The 15226-nt window shown below is 57.4% G+C and overlaps 1 protein-coding gene across 1 annotated transcript; it reads right to left on the reverse strand.

Annotated features, from left to right (window-relative positions):
• Positions 1–115: 115 nt before the first annotated feature.
• CA9 (carbonic anhydrase 9) lies at positions 116–14139 on the reverse strand. The gene is made up of 14 exons (XM_088520255.1): positions 14001–14139; positions 7472–7642; positions 5175–5317; positions 4256–4348; positions 3911–3977; positions 3340–3497; positions 3096–3237; positions 3036–3049; positions 2431–2461; positions 1307–1336; positions 841–864; positions 599–631; positions 361–454; positions 116–182 (listed from the first exon to the last, which is right to left on the reverse strand). Exons 1-14 carry the CDS (start codon positions 14137–14139, stop codon positions 116–118), a joined length of 1206 nt encoding a protein of 401 aa, XP_088376381.1.
• Positions 14140–15226: the final 1087 nt, after the last annotated feature.

Raw genomic sequence — 15226 nt, forward strand, 5'->3', positions numbered from 1 at the left:
CTGCCCCAGGTGAGTAGTCTCTGTGCGGTGCCAGAGTGACAGCCCTGCCATGGGCCGGGCAGGAGTGAGGGCTGGGGGCGGCAGGGCCAGCGCTGCTGCAGCAGCAGCACGTGGCTCACACTGCATTCTCATCTGTGGTGGCTGCTGTGTAGATGACCTTGGATTTGCTTGGATTGTCCAGCCTGGAGGAGGAGGAATTAAGGTAGGTTAGCAGGGTGGGGGGAACCTCAAAAAAAAGCACCACTAACCCTCTTCCTATGAGGCTGCCCACACTTGTCTCCTGCTGTCCTCTGTCCACAGCAGAGATCCACCCATCCCTCTCTCCCTCGCCTGCAGCTCCCTCTGCATCCCATCACTCACCGTGCATTCTGGTTGCGGTGTTTGTGGATGTAGAGCAGGAAGGCCAGCGCCGTGACGGCAAAGAGCACTCCGAAGAGCACGGCCAGCACGTCCCCTGCAAGCGCAGGTGTGTTACAGTGGGCACAGTCCCCTGCGGCTATGGCCCGAAGGAGCCAGGGCCAGGCTGGGAAAGGCCAGGAGCCCGTGGGCAGAGGGCAAAGGAGACACAAAGCCAGCGGTCCCAAATGGGTGTACTTACCTGCCTGGAATGAACTGCTGTGTTTTTCTGTGCCTGAAACATAGATGGGAGAGACGAACTGTGAGACGCCCCTGCACAGATGCTACCGGAGGCCTAGGACAGCTCAGCACACTGCACTCTGGTTGCCTGCCCCTCCAGCTAAGGGCACAGCTGGCAGGTTCCTCCTTTTCCAGGCACGTACCACCCCAAGGGTGCATCACCCACCTCCCTCCTCTGTGCCAGCAGCCCAGGCCCTCACCTACCTGCTTCTGATGAGCTGTCACTACCTGAAAGAGACACAGCAGTCAAGAGGTTGCCTAAGGTGTTGGGGAGTACCAGATCTGCAGGGCTAAATGTAGCATGGGCAAAGTAGGGCAGTCTCTAAAATCCACCACCTTTCTGCAGCAGACAAGGCAGCACTGCCTCTTTGCACCCTGAGCAGCTCACAGCATCCTGCCCGGCTCCATGACACCAGCAGAAGCATTGGGGAAGGAAAAACTAGAAAGAGCTGAACCACCACCTGCAGGGAGGATTTGCTGAACCCAGCCTAAAGTGCCCCACACGTCACTCTGCTGCTCTGTGCCGGGCAAGCAGCCGGCTGTCGAGTTGAGCAAGAAAGACCCCAGCAAGCGCACCCGGCCAGGCAAGACAGCTCCCGGAGCCAGGACAGGGGCGAGAAACCCCCTGCTCCCTGCGCGAGCAGCAGGCCCATCACCAGCGCAGCGGTACCTGCGCGTGGGGCCTGGCCGGGCCGTGCCCCTGTAGCATCCGGAGAGTATCCGTCATCTGTGGCAAAACGAGGGGACAAAACTCAGGCTCATCTCTTCACTGCCAGCAGCCCCTGAAGGAGAGGCGGCAGCTGGCAGGGGCTGGCACGGCCACCTCCATGTCCCCGCAGGGCACCCAGTGCAGGGACGGCTCAGCGGGCTCAGACTGCACCTGGGCTCTAAATGCTGGGTGGGGGCTGTGCCAGGCAAATATTTACCCGGCGCTCTATAGTTGCCTTTAAATGGCTGCATTATCACCTGCACACATGTGTAGCCCGCGTGGGGTGGCACTGCTTGCGAGCCAGCAGGAGCCGGCGGCTCGGCCGCCGCCGTGACCTTGCCTCTGCGGCGGAATGGGCCGGGGCCGCTTTGCTCAACTGCTGGTGACTCAGGAAAGATCAACAAGCATGGGGTGAAGGAGGCACAGGGGACAGCGAAGCGGGATGTGGCTCTGAAGCTGAATAAGCGCTTCCCCCCAGCATTCAATAAGTCCGGTGCACAGGGCAAAGGCATGTTACAATGACCTATTACCAGAGCAGAGGTGGGAACAAATCTCAATCACCCCATGGCACACAAGGTGGGGGACCAAGTAATCTCATCCAGGACTACTGGGACACTGTCCTGGCACTCAGAACTACAAATCCAGGAACAAGTACTTCATGGATTTGTTATAGTCAGGGTTGTTTGATTTAAATAGCAAACAAAGAAAGAAAAAGCTGAGCTGGACAAATCCACCCCTCCTTTAAGTTTCAGCCACTAAAGGCTAAAAAAAGCTTCTATGAGAAACACATAAAAGACCTGGAGGTAAATAGAAAATATGATAAAATGTCTAGCAGGTTTACCAAAGATAGAGCATGCCAGCCTAACCTGATATCCTTCTTTGATAACTCATATTCTAGACAAAGTGAATGCAGTAGATTTTTATCTCTCCAGACTTCAGTGAAGCATTTGATGTGGTGCCACATGGGAAGCTGCTCATGAAGCTGGAGAACAGCAGGATTGAAAGCAGAGGGCTGGTAGAGACCTGGCTGCAGGGAGCCGGGAGGTGGAACAGAGAGGGGAAGTGACACGCCAGCATGAGTTTACTTGAGGCTTTCCCCAAAGGCCTGGGGCCAATCTTGTGTTCCACTTCTGTTAGTCACCTTGACACAAGGTGTGGGAATAGTGATATTAACTACGAAACGCCACTAGAACAAGAAAGGAACAGGATGTTGGACAGAAAAGCCTGAGTGACCTCGAAGTACAGAAACAGGCAGGATTTCAGTGATGCAGTGATAGTCACACCTGAGGACTAACAGGAATTTCTACAGAGCCACAAACACATAGTTGGAAACTACCAACGCAAGAAAGGCCTTTGCGGATGAACCAAGTACAAGGGGAATGCTAAACTGAATTTACCTACCAGCTTTGGGGATCCAAAAAGCTCCAAGCACCTGGCTGCCTACAAGTTAGCTGTATGCCCTTACACTTATCTCATACATCCTTCAGCCCTTGTCACCATTGCTCTGCATGACCAAGGACAAAAAATACTCTTAGGTGCTGATCTTCCCCATGCAGCACAAGACATGCATCCTGCACAGGGGGGATGGGACCTGTCTAAGTGCTGCTCTAAGTCTTTTGCTGGGCATGGCAGCCCATGCAAACACTGCCTTTCCATAAGAAAAGCAAAACCTGGATTCCAGCTTTTCAACCTGCCCCCCTGCACCTGTACCCAACAAGCAGAGCGTGTCCCACATCCGTGCTCTCCTTACCAGGAGGCAGCTGCTTCACCGATGGGAGGGTGATCTGGAAACTCGCCAGCACGTGTCGCCCGTGCAGCTTCTGAACGCCCCGGAAATTGTTCTGCAGGGGGCTGTCATCGTCCCCTCTCAGGGTCATCACCAGCTGGGAGATCTGGCAGGAGAGCGGTGTGAGCAGAGCAGAGCCCCTGCCTGCTTCAGGGGCTGCTCCAGAAGCTGCGCAAGGGCCAGCTGGGAGCCCGGGGCCATGACAGACCTGATCTTGAGAGAGCTGCACGGTCTGGTTGAAGACCGTCCACTTCACCGTCTGGTAGCAGGGAGGGGTGGTCAGAGAGCCGTTGTAGCGGAAGTAGAGGTTCAGGTTGGCGGGAAGCAGGCCTGCGATGTTGAACCCAGGCACCAAGACTTCTTCATCTGCGAGAGGAAACACCAGTCAGACCAGTGCAGCCCCTTGGACCAGGGCAGGCATGCAACCTGGCTAGGAGGCCAGGCTATCTAGAAGAGCTCTGTCCCACCATGGAGCAACACTGTGTTCAGGGCACAAAACTTGAGACAAGAGGAGCACCACAGCATGGAGTCCCTGGAACACATCTGACCTGGGACATCTCTCAAGCCCAGCCTTGTACCACGTTCCCCAGGGAACCAGCTCCCTGGCTGTAACATAGTGGAGCCAGGAGCAGGTCACTTGCCCTGGAGCCAGGAAAAAGCACATGGAAGCGCTGCAGAGGGCACTTTGAAAAACTGCTTCTGTACAAGCTGTGCAATGCTCCCCTTCCCTGCCCCGTGGCTGCACCCCAGGACAAGCACTAGGTAGGACAGAGTCTTACCTTCTCCTTCGATTTTGTACAGGTGCTCAAGTATCTGCCGATAGTACGGATTCTCCCTGGGCCCAACCTGCAAAGCAGAGCCCCCACAGAAGTGGGGAACACGGAGACCTAAGTGGGACAGGCAGCCGATGGCAGGGCCAGCAGGGAGTAATTGCTCCCAGCATGGACCACCCTGCTCCAGTCTGCCCCATTCTTGCCGTCAGGATCACCCTGCCCTCAATCTATTTCTCCCCAGGCACTTTTGCACCTTTGCCTGTCCCCAGAGCTATGGCCAACTCTGCTCACCCACATCCTGCTGCCATCACTCTCCTACCCGTCCTGCCCAGACTGAGCTATCGGCCTCACCTCCAGGAAGGCTCCCAGCACTGCCAAGCCATCAGGGTGGACCATGGCCTCCTTAAAGTTGTTGTACTTGGTGTTGTAGTGGACCACGTGGATCTGGAAGGCAAAGGTGCAAGCCCCGATGCAGCGCAGGCACCTCCAGGCAGTGCCCGCAGCCACAGGGCTCCACATGGCCAGCCTGTCACAGAAAGGGTGGCAGAGCCATGAACCAATGCTGAGCATCCGCCACGGTGACCAAGCACACTAGTGGGGCCAGGAAAACGTGCTGCTGAAGGCTGGCAAGCATGAAGGATTCCCACTGTATCCTCCCTGGTCCCAACCAGCAAACCAGCACGGAGGAAGGGGAACTTACTGCAGAGCTGGGTTTGGTTTGAGGACAAGTGCTGGAGGAGGGAGAAAACCAGATAGGAACCAGCAGAGAATGCGAACAGTTTGTGTACAGAGTAAACAGCTCCCTGCAGCAGGCTGGCTGCCCCTGACCAGGGGTCACTGCAGCTCCTGCTCCATCAGCCCAGGACCGGGCTGCAGTGCAGAAGAACAGGCTCAACTGCCCAAGGGAGAATCCACTTCGTCTTGGGGCAAGCCAGGCAGATTTGCGTCCTCTCCTGCATGACCATCCCCTCCTGCTCACCTCGAGCCTGCTGCAGGCCAGCTCTGCCCCAGCCCACCACAGGCAGAGGGTCCTTGGGGGCTGCCTTCATACTGCAGGCTGTGTCACAGGCCTGGCTCTCCCTTGAGGTGCTGCTGGTGCTCTCCTACACTAAACTACCTCCACAGAGGTGAGCAGGAGCAGAGATCCTCACTGAAAGCCTACAGCATTCACCCAGCAGCAAGCGCGGCCGTGGGACGGCACCTTCTCCATGCAGCTGCTGGCAGAGACGAGGATGCAGAGGGGCAGTGGGGAGGAATGGGAGCTCCTTACCTCCGCGGGGAAGCGGTGGTTATTGACGGTGTGCTCCGAGCCAGGTCCCGACGGAGAACCCCAGTGCAGGTGCAGCTGCACGGCTTTGTACTGCTGGGCATAGCCCCCAGCAATGGCCAGCAGCTCGGGCAGTTCAAGGACAACTGCAGGTGCAGATGGAAGAGGCTGGTCAGGAAAATGAAAAGCTCAATCCTTCACATGGGTGAGCAGAGGGGACAGCTCAAGGGAAAGAGTCACCTTGAGTTTGTGCAAAATGGTCACAACAAACAAACTTTCTTTCTATCTTTAATGAGGCTACAGTGAACACTGCTGTGTCAATGCAGCAGGCTGCAACTTTCAGCGTCAGGTTGTAGGGCACCTTGGTTATAAACACAGCCTCAAAAGTAGCTGCTGTGAAACTGCTGAAGAATCCTCTGCAGAATCTCCCAGGGGTCAGTTCTAAGCCAGATGTTACCCAATAACTTATTCAGTAAGCAAGAATAAGGAGACTGTGGGCAAAACTCACGGAGAAAGATATTGGCAGCGTATTAAACACTTATGAGAGTAGAGGAATCGTAAAGAGAGCTGCATCACTTGGCAAGCTGGGACCATTCAAATGAAGTGCCCCATGTGTGTACGACAAGCACCAGAGCTGGTACCACGGAAGCATTACTCTACTGCAATCATTCTCATCATGCCTGTATACATACCATAAACATATACTTTTATTTGCCTTTACTTTAACCTGGTTCGAGTCATGACCAAGTCCTGGCTAACAAGTCAGTCCTCATGCAGCCATGTGGCTAATGCTAAAGCTGGGCTATTGGGACATGCTACAAAATATCAGCAACATCTCCGGACACCAAGGAAGTCTGTTCTAGCCATAGTCATGATGAATCATTTGTCCCCTACCATGTTCCCTGCCACTGAGCTCAAAGACACAAAACTCAAATACAGGAAGCAAGAAATTGCTCCCTCTCTGGAAGCTTATCTGCTTTACATTTCTTTTGTGTATCTTAATTGGTGCATTCCTTCTATTATTTATGTGAGTCATTCCCATTTCAGAACTTTATACACTGTATAGTATAAGGTGGATTAACTATACAAACATTTTAGTACATGTTTAATATTTTAGTTACTTCTGGCTTTTCAGAATAATCACAAAAGAGTGACAGTTGCCATAATAAAAAAAAGGCATCTTGTAAGCACACGGGAAATTATTTCTCCCCCCTCTGGAAGTGCTATGACTGCCCTTCTGAATACCCATCAACTCCAGATGCCAGGGGTGTCCAAAATAGCAACAACTGAGCACAAGCAGTTTAAAAATGCAGGCACGCTGGGGCAGGAGGCATTACAAGGCTCTGCGCACGCAACATGCGCCTGATCTGACCATGCACAGCAAGTCCAAGCAACGTGAGGCTGATCTGACCAAGCACAGCAAGCCCAACTTCTTGAACTTGTTGTATGCGCAGACCAGCTCAATCTGCCTCACCAGCTACCAAGGCAAGGAGGAGACTTATCACACCAGGGAACTTCTAAGTCTGGTCTCTGCTCCCTTTTCTCAGCTTGGGGCCCAGCAGACATCAGCATACATGAGACACTTAATGTGCTCCCACAAGGACAAAGTGACAAATGGGGCCACCGTTCCCACATGCACAACCGTGGGCTAATGAGCGGGAGGGAGGCAGGGTTATCTCTGCATCCAGCAGCATGAGACTGACACTAAAATACTGTGAATATGTTGTATCCGCACATTCCAAAAAAAGTTCTAGAAGTGGAGACGTGAAATAAAAGACCTATAAAAATGCCTGAAGCTCCTGAGATAACATCCTGAAACATAACTTAAGGAATCTGACCAATACTGTGCCCTAAAAAGCTAAGAGGTAAACGCCTCAATGGCAAAATCGTATCAGGAACAAGGTAGTCCTTTAACGGTGAAATGCAGGAGAGGAACTAATGGCTGGAAACTTGTGATATAAGTGCTACGGTCTTTTTTTCTTTAAAAAAAAAAAGAAAAAAAAAAAAAAAAGAAATGTGGATTATAGTAAATTCCTGGAGGAAACTCCCAGAGGCAGTGGTGAGTTTTCCATCTCTTGGTTTTTCCACTCCAGCTGCAAAAGCACTGAGACCTTACAGGCCAGATAGCCTAATGCTGCCCTTTCAGCCTTGAAGATGACATGAATGAAGCCTGCAAGACAGTGTTCTCACCAGAGACCCAAAGAGAAGAGTTTCAGACAAGGTCAGCCCTGCCAGCAGGGGCCGCAAGCAACGTCTTGGCTTGGGGATGTGCCCCGTCTCACATCCTTTTGGCTGCCCACCTGTGTGCCCGTTGTTCTTCAGCTTGAGCATTTCCTTGGAGGACAGGCTGTAGCCAGCAAGCTGGATCAGCCGCAGCTGCGGGCTGAAGACGGTCTCGGCCGTGTTGATGTTGATGGGCGACTGCATCGCGCCACCGCAGTCCGGGTCATGCGAGTCCCACTCCTGCACATCTGGTGTGGGAGGGAGCATGTGAGACCACGGAGTGTGCGGGAAAAGAGGGTGCAAGCCAGGGAATAAATCCCGCAGGCAGCTTAGCTGGTGGCATAGGAGCGTGCACAGGAACAGCACTGCGCTGCTACATGCCTGCGCGCAGCTGTATTAGGACAGGGCCTCCGAATGCGCAGAGCTGCCAGGAAAGTCTATTTTAGGGGTGTTTGGGAAGAGTGTGAGAAGATCACTTAAGCAGGGGCCTTGGCAGGCGCAGGAGCACTCGCTCAGTGCAGGCTGGTGGCTCTGAGCGGCTGGGCCTGCTGCCTCGCCTGCCCCATGATGGGACCCCGAGGGGCCGCAGCGATGTGGGTTGGGGTGTCGTGACAGGGACACTCAGGATGGGCTGGGAGAGCTGGGCTGCAAGCGCTGTCCTGTGGCACCCGGGGAGCTGAGGAAGCCCTCAGCAGCGACGCTGCTTCCCGGTCTGACAGGAGTTCCCATCGCGCCGGCCGTGTCCCCCAGGGTCCTGGGCACCGCCGAACCCGCCGGAGTCAGGCGGGAGGGAAGGGTAAGCGGCAGAGCGCGCACGGGAACCTGGCAATCATTAACTGCAGCTGGCGAAGGCCCAGCCTCTAGGGTGGTAGCAAAAAACAGAAGTAACTGCAGGTATTTACCTTTATAGCTCCAATGATTCCGGCCAAGACCTTGAAAAGGAAAAGGAAAAAAGGGAGCGTAAGTGGCAGGGAAGGTGGGCAGCACACACACCACTGTGGGCAACGTCCCAGGTCTCCAGATGCTCCCAGCAGGCTCCGTTTCCTGCCGAAGGAGACAAGGTCCCCAGGGCAAAGCCAGGTCTCCCGCATGCATTGGGCAGAGGGAAAACTGAGGCTTGGCCATTTATTATCATCCTTATGATGGTAAAAATTACAGATAGCGGCTTCCGTCATCGGGAAACTGCGTATGTGCTCTTGCAGCTACCCTAGGGTGGCTGCAGCCTCACTCTTTCCCAAGAAAAAGCATCGAACAAGGCAGGTCTGTGGCTTTGCTCATCAGGAAAGCACCAAAGCCAAGTCTTACTGGCACCAGCAAGTGCTGCCAGTGGCTGGGGAAGACTCCCAGCAGGAGAAGTGCTGGACTGAACCCCTTTCCAAGGGCTCCAGCACAGCTCTGCCCCGGCATTGCTGCTGGCTCTGGACAGCTGCCGCTATTAATAGGAGCGGATTCCAGCTCAGGAGTGAGAAAGGAAGAGGCTCATTTTCCCAGGCCTAGGAGGTCCGGCACAAGCCCTGGACACAGCGGGATCCTGCCCTCCTCTCTCCAGCGGGGATCCAGGCATGCACCAAAGATGCTGTCACCATCCCATTTGGCCAGCCCGAGGGCCAGGATGTGGCTCCCACCAGGATGGAGCGGGACAAGGCCCTGTGCTGGTGCAAGCGCCGCCAGTGAGACTTTGGCCTGGCTGCTGTTCCGCAGAGGGCACGGCAGCATGCTGGATTGGGCTTGGATGGATGGGAAGGGCCCTGGGGGCATTTCTCCTTCATTGCTGGAACTCATCTCCGTAGCACGTCTGCACTCAGGAGCTCTGTGCTCGGGACTCACTTAGCCTGGCACCGTACATGCACTAAGAGGGGCAGCAAGTGAAGGGCACCGCAAGCTGGGGCAGGCTCCCTACATGGTCCTTGCTCTCTCATCCTTCCTGGCACTGTTTGCAGGTGAACGCAGCCTGGAAGCAGGAGCCCAGTGTCCCTGCTCTGCCAGACGTTTGCTCTGGCTGGGGCTCCCAACCTACCTTCTCCAAGAGGAAAAAACACTCCAAGTCCTTACCTGGAAGCCAGGGCTAAGAGCACCCACCAAAAACCACGCACGGAGCAAGGGTGATCTCCCCCACCACAGCATGGGCTCTGCAACCAGGCAGCGCCAGCTCCCATCCCATCCTGGCATGGAGCGCCAGGCAAGAAGAGCTGTGGCACTACAGACACCCAGGCCAAAGTGACGGGAAAGGTCAGAGCAGGTTGTGATTTTCCAGGCAGCCTCTTGCAGCAGCTGGGGAGGAGGACGACAGCTCTGCCAGCCTCTAGAAAGGAACATGCTGCTGGCCAGAGGGTAAAGAGCAAAGGGCTGCAAGGATGCTCTGGTCTAGGGACCAGGATCCTCAGGAGATGCCCTGGCAGCCTTCCCCCCTGCATCATGAGGACATCTCAGAAGGGCAGTCAGTTCAGGGGAGGCCCAGCAAGGCAGGCGACACAGCAGCCCTTGCTCGGCACACACCGCCCTGGCTCACAGCACATGCCTGGACTGGCATATGCGGCTCCAGCACCCATTTCTGCTGAGCTCCAGGGGCTCTGCCTCCCCTACAAGTGACTCAAAGCTAAAATGGTAGATGGGGTGATAACAGGGCACTGGCGCCTCCTGCTCTGCCAGCCTCACCACCCATCCCAGCCTCTGTTTGTGCCAATACCCTCCAGGTTGCAGCTGCACCCAGGAGCCAAATTAATCCTGATTTGGCTGCAGTGGATTCTCCTGGGGGGTCTTCCAGCCCCCAAGGCAAAAAGCACCCAGGAGCACTCATGGGTATATTGAAGCCAGCTGGATTTGTTTCCCTGATCCCACAGCTTTGCGCACAGCAGGAGCAGCAGCCCGGCCACCCACGGCAGCGCCTCACAGCCCTGTGTGCCTCCGCCTGAACCCCCTTGGCCCAAGCGCTGCCGCGAGGCATTGTAGCCAATGCTGTCTCGCATCACCCGGCCCCAGCATGCAGCAATACTTCACTTCCTTCCACGCGAGGGCATTGGCAACCTTGCCATGCTAGGTGCCACAAACATTAACCCAGTGCCCTGCCCCAACGCCTGTTTGCACAATTGCACCCTGGTTCTCACCTGCATCAGCAGAGTGCAGCCTGCCAGGCACCCATCCTCCTCCTCCTCGCTGCCGAATGGATGCTGCTTCCCACAACAGCAGAGGCTGCACTCGAGCAGCCCTGCGCACCCTGCCCCACCTGGCAGCGCTGGCACGGGGGCAGAGCCCTCAAGCACTCCCCAAAACCTGCGGGAAAACCCAGCCACTGCCCTGGGCTTGGAAGGGTGTGCTGGGAGGTTGGGGCAAGGAGAGGACACATGGGGGACCCAGGGCATTGCAGGGAGGGCAAGAAGAGCCCCACAGAGCTACTCCAGCTCCACAGGGGCTCAGTGCAGCTCAAAGTTAAGTGCCGTTCCCTTTTCTTGAGGGCAAGATGATTCCCAGCCCGAGATCCAAATGAGTTTTCCCACTTCACTCTCCTTGCGCTTCCCCCCACTTTGCTGGCTCTCTCTCTTCGCCCTCCCATTCCTGGGACCCGCACTGCAGCCAGTGGTTCCCTTCCCTCCGTGCTGCCCAGCACCATCTCGCAAGGCTTTCCCGCGGAGCCATTACCAGCGCGCTGCTCGGCATGTCCCGCTGCCGGCAGGGAAGTGGGGGGTGGGAGAAGGGATTTTTGGCAGGGGAGGTGCCAGCACGAGGGCGGGCTGATGCCCTGCAGGAAAGCAGCTGACTGCTCCAAGGCACCGCAGAGGAGAGGAGATGTCACCGTCCCCAACACAGGGATGTGGGGATGAAGCAAGTACAGGGCATCACCTGCACGGAGCCAGAGGGGAGCCCTCAGCAGAACCTTCAAAGCAGGGGGTGTCTGTCCTTTCCATTGCTTTTCCCAGAGCAGCAAACACACAGCTGAAGCTGCAGCAGGACAGCCCTGTAACACAGGGTGGTGACCACGTGCCGCTTGTACCGCGAATGCCATCCAATGACTCCTCCTGGCCTCGAGCTCCCACAAAGAAACGCAAGGGCTTGTGCACAGCACGCAGGGCAACGGGCTTGCTTCCGTCTCAGACATCCTGCTCCCTCATCCCAGGCACATGATATCCCTGTGCTCAGCCACAGAGGACACCAGGATCCTGCCAGACTCTCCTGTCTGAACTGGCTCTCTGGATGGATCCTGGTGTGGCAGCCAGGAGCCAGTGGGACGAGGATGATTAACACAGTGATGCTGGCAGGACCTTGCTGTGCTCCTGGGGAAGGGGACAGGCTGGGGCGGCCACAGGAGCTTGCAGTCCTCAGAAGAGGACTTCATCTCTGATGCCTAAGCGCCCTGTCAGAACCAGGAGATGCAGGGAGGCACCAAGAGCCTCTAAGCGGGAACTAGCCACAGATCTCAGCCTACAAAATATGTCTCCATTGAAAGCAATGCCCTGGCCAAGACACACAGGCTGTGCAATGGCTCTCCCTCTGTGCGACACACCAGCTGCAGGCAGGTCCCCGGACCAGGGCGCTGCAAGCTCAAAGCTAGCACAGGGTCTGGGCAATGGGATGCACCATTGGACACCGTTTTGGGGATCCCCACGAAGGGCCTCTCCCCAGCAACACAGCTCTGGGGCGCCAGGCCCTTCTGCACAAGCACAGCCCCGGTTTCCCTGTGCAGACACCCTGCACATGCCCTCTGCTCCCAGGACTCAGCTGCAGGCGCTGGCTCTGAGGGCACTGATCCCTCCCAAGCCTGGCTGCATTAAAACCCTTTTGTGTTTACAAACTCTGACCCGTTGCAGGTCTTTGGGATCAGTCTTTAATCTGCCCCGGGGACCTCAGGCCACTGCAGGGACTGTGCTTTGCGCTCCTGGGGAAGGACGGAGCACTTGGGACTTGGTTCAGCTCCCCTCAGAGACCGCTCAGGTGCGGGACGGCGCAGGGCGGGCGCCGCAGCACAGTGCTCTCCTGTGCCCCGCGAACCCGAGCGCTCCCACGTCAGCGAGTGCCAGGGCGAAGAGGAAATGGCAGCAGCTCCTTGCAGTGCATAGGGCATCCAAGTAAAAGGGAGAAAAAAGGGGAAGCCCAGGTGGCGACCCTTGGTTTGGGGTGTGAAGACAGGGAATGAGGCAAATAAGTGGCGACAGCAAGAGAAATGGGCTGAGGTGGAGGAAAGTGGGAAGAAAGAGAACACGACAGGCCTGAAGAGAGGGAAGAGAAGAAAGGGGCTGCAGTAGGCAAGGAGCTACTGCTTCCCGAAGATAGCTGTATCATGGGATCTCTCGGCAAGCCAGAGACTTGAAGGGCCCCCTTTCACATCTCTGAGGGCTGGGCAACCTGCAAAGGCCCCTGCGGCAGCCCTGGGCTTGTGCAGGCTGCCCAGGCTCCGGGGGAGGCAGGGAGGGAATCAGCACCTTGCCTGGCTGCAATGCTGAGACACACAGCTGGGCAGAGCTGCTGCCCTCATGGGTCCCAGCCAAAACCAGCTCCTCAACAAGGGCACAGCCTGGACTTCCAGCCACCAGCAACCACATTGCGTGGGCCAGGCTGTCCACTCCTCACTAGTGAGCTATGTAGCCATGTCCCTGCCGCCTCCAGCTGCATCCCCCATCCCACAGCAAATCCCATGGTGTTGCCAGCCGCTGGCTGCCAGCGCACCCCACTGGCACGCTGCGCCCGGCTGCCCGCCACCAGGGTTCCTCCACTGTGGCCACAAGGACCATCCATATCCCTGCGGGAGCAGCGGCTCTGGTGAGGAACATGGTTCATTGTAATAACAAAAGAAGTTCCTGGCACCGAACCATTGTCGGCTCAGGATCGTGCAGTGGCTGCCCCTGCGTAGGTCAAGGCAACTCCTTACGAGAGGCATAACCGAGGACACGCTCTGCCCGGGAAACACAAAGCGCCGGAGGAGTCGGTACCAGGAACCACAGCGTGGTCATGGCACAGGCGTCCCCGCAGTGCAGCCGCAGTGCTGTGCAAACCCACGGTGTGTCCCCAAACCCCGGCCAGACCCTGGCAGCACCACAGCCCCTGGGGCACAAAGGGACCCAGGAGCCAAGGGCTCCCCTGCAAACAGCCACCCCAAAATCAGAGCCACCACCGGCTGCAGGATGGCTCCGGGGGCCAGGGGATTAGAGCCCCCAAGAACTAATGCCTGTTTCCGAAGGAGGAAACAACATGGGGCAGATGGCATCCCACCATGGACGGGGACCCCATCACAGCGGGGGAGACCACGCTGCAGGTCCCGCCATTCACCACGCTGCTCCAGCTGCGAGCCCCCGACCTGCTGGGAAACGGAGTTAGCAGGACAAAAAGAAAAAAATCAAGGTAAGAAAGAAAACAAAAAGTTGTGCACACACACAGACACATATATATATATGTACGTATATAGAGAACTTATAGGCAGACTTAACTTTCCACGTAAAGCCGGAGCCCCGCGCGGGGCTCTGCGGCGAGGGGGCGCCGCGCCGCGGGCTGGCGGGAGCGGGACAAAGAGGGGCAGCCCGGCCAGGGAGGCAGCCCGGGGGCTGCCCGCGGCCCCCGGCCCGGCCAGGGGAGCCCCCTCCCCTCCACGGCGCGCACGTCGGGGGGCCCCGCGCTCACCTCGCTCGTGGGAGAGCGGCGCGGCGTCCTCGGCGCTGTGCGCGGCCGCGGCGCGGCTCAGGGCGGCCAGCAGGACGGGCAGCAGGAGCGCCGGTGGCAGCGGCGGCGGCCGGGCGGGCGGCAGCGCGGCGCGGCTCATCTCTGGCGAGTGCCCGACGGGACCGGCTTGCTGCCGTGTGTACGTGAGAGCGGGCGGCGGGAGGCGGGGGCTCTGACTCACGCCGCCGTTACCTTTTATAGAGGCTGGAGGCAAAGTCTACCCGCCGCTTCGCCCGGCCAGGTGAGGAGCCGCCGCTGCCGCTCCGGCCGCCCGCGCTGGGACTCGAACCCGCGGCCCCTCTGCGCGCGGAGGGAGCGGGGCTGGGGGCGCGCGGCGCCGCTGCCCCGCCCCGCGGCCGCCACCTGCGCGCGGCGCAGCCCCTGCGCAGGGCGCGGGAGACCCCGTCCGCGGGGCCCGGGCAGGGGGCGGGAGGCGCCGCGCGGACCCTGCGCGCCGCGACCGAGCGGTGAGGGGCGCCCCGCGCGGTGGGGGCCGCCCGGCGCCTCTGTCCTCTCTTCTGTGGGGCATGGGCCGCCCCGGGTGCCTGGTGTCCCCTTAGCCATGGGGTGAGGGACCCCCTGAGTGCCTAGTGTCCCCTGGGCCACCCCAGGGTACCCCTTGGTGCTCCCCAAGGAGTAGCTGTAAGGGTTGTGTCTTCTCCCTGCGGGTTTGCAGCCCCCAGCAGCTGTCCTTCCAAGCCCCTTTTGCTCCTGGACAGAAAGTTCGGGGCTCTGCTGCTTCCCGCACACGTCCTTGCTGGTGTTCTCATTGAGAGTAATAGATTAAACTTCCTGGGGGGCTCAAGGGGTCATTAGCTGTGCTGTGGGGTTGGGCAGATGAAGAGTAGACTCTGGTCTATGTTGGTAAAGGCAACACACGCATGGTGGAAGTGAGGATGCACTGCATGAGGATGGACTTGAAGTTAGCTTTTGCACTCAGAAAAGAGATCAAAGAGTCACAGAGGAGATGTCAGATAACTTCTCCCAGAGCAAAAAGTGAACATCAGGAATTATGAATAAAGGAGCAGAAACCAAAACAAAAACGTGTCCCACTGTTCTCTGAATCTTTGGTGAAACCTCCTTATGGGTTTTGCCTGCAGTTCTGTGCCCCCCATCACCAAAGGGGGGGAATTGTAAACAGCTCACACAGGGGCTTGGGGGTAAGAACGGTTTCCATTCAAGGCAAG

This window comes from Tinamus guttatus, unplaced genomic scaffold, assembly GCF_059628265.1.
Source record: "Tinamus guttatus ecotype Peru unplaced genomic scaffold, ASM5962826v1 Tinamus_guttatus_pri_ptg000084l, whole genome shotgun sequence".
Taxonomy (NCBI): Eukaryota; Metazoa; Chordata; class Aves; order Tinamiformes; family Tinamidae; genus Tinamus; species Tinamus guttatus.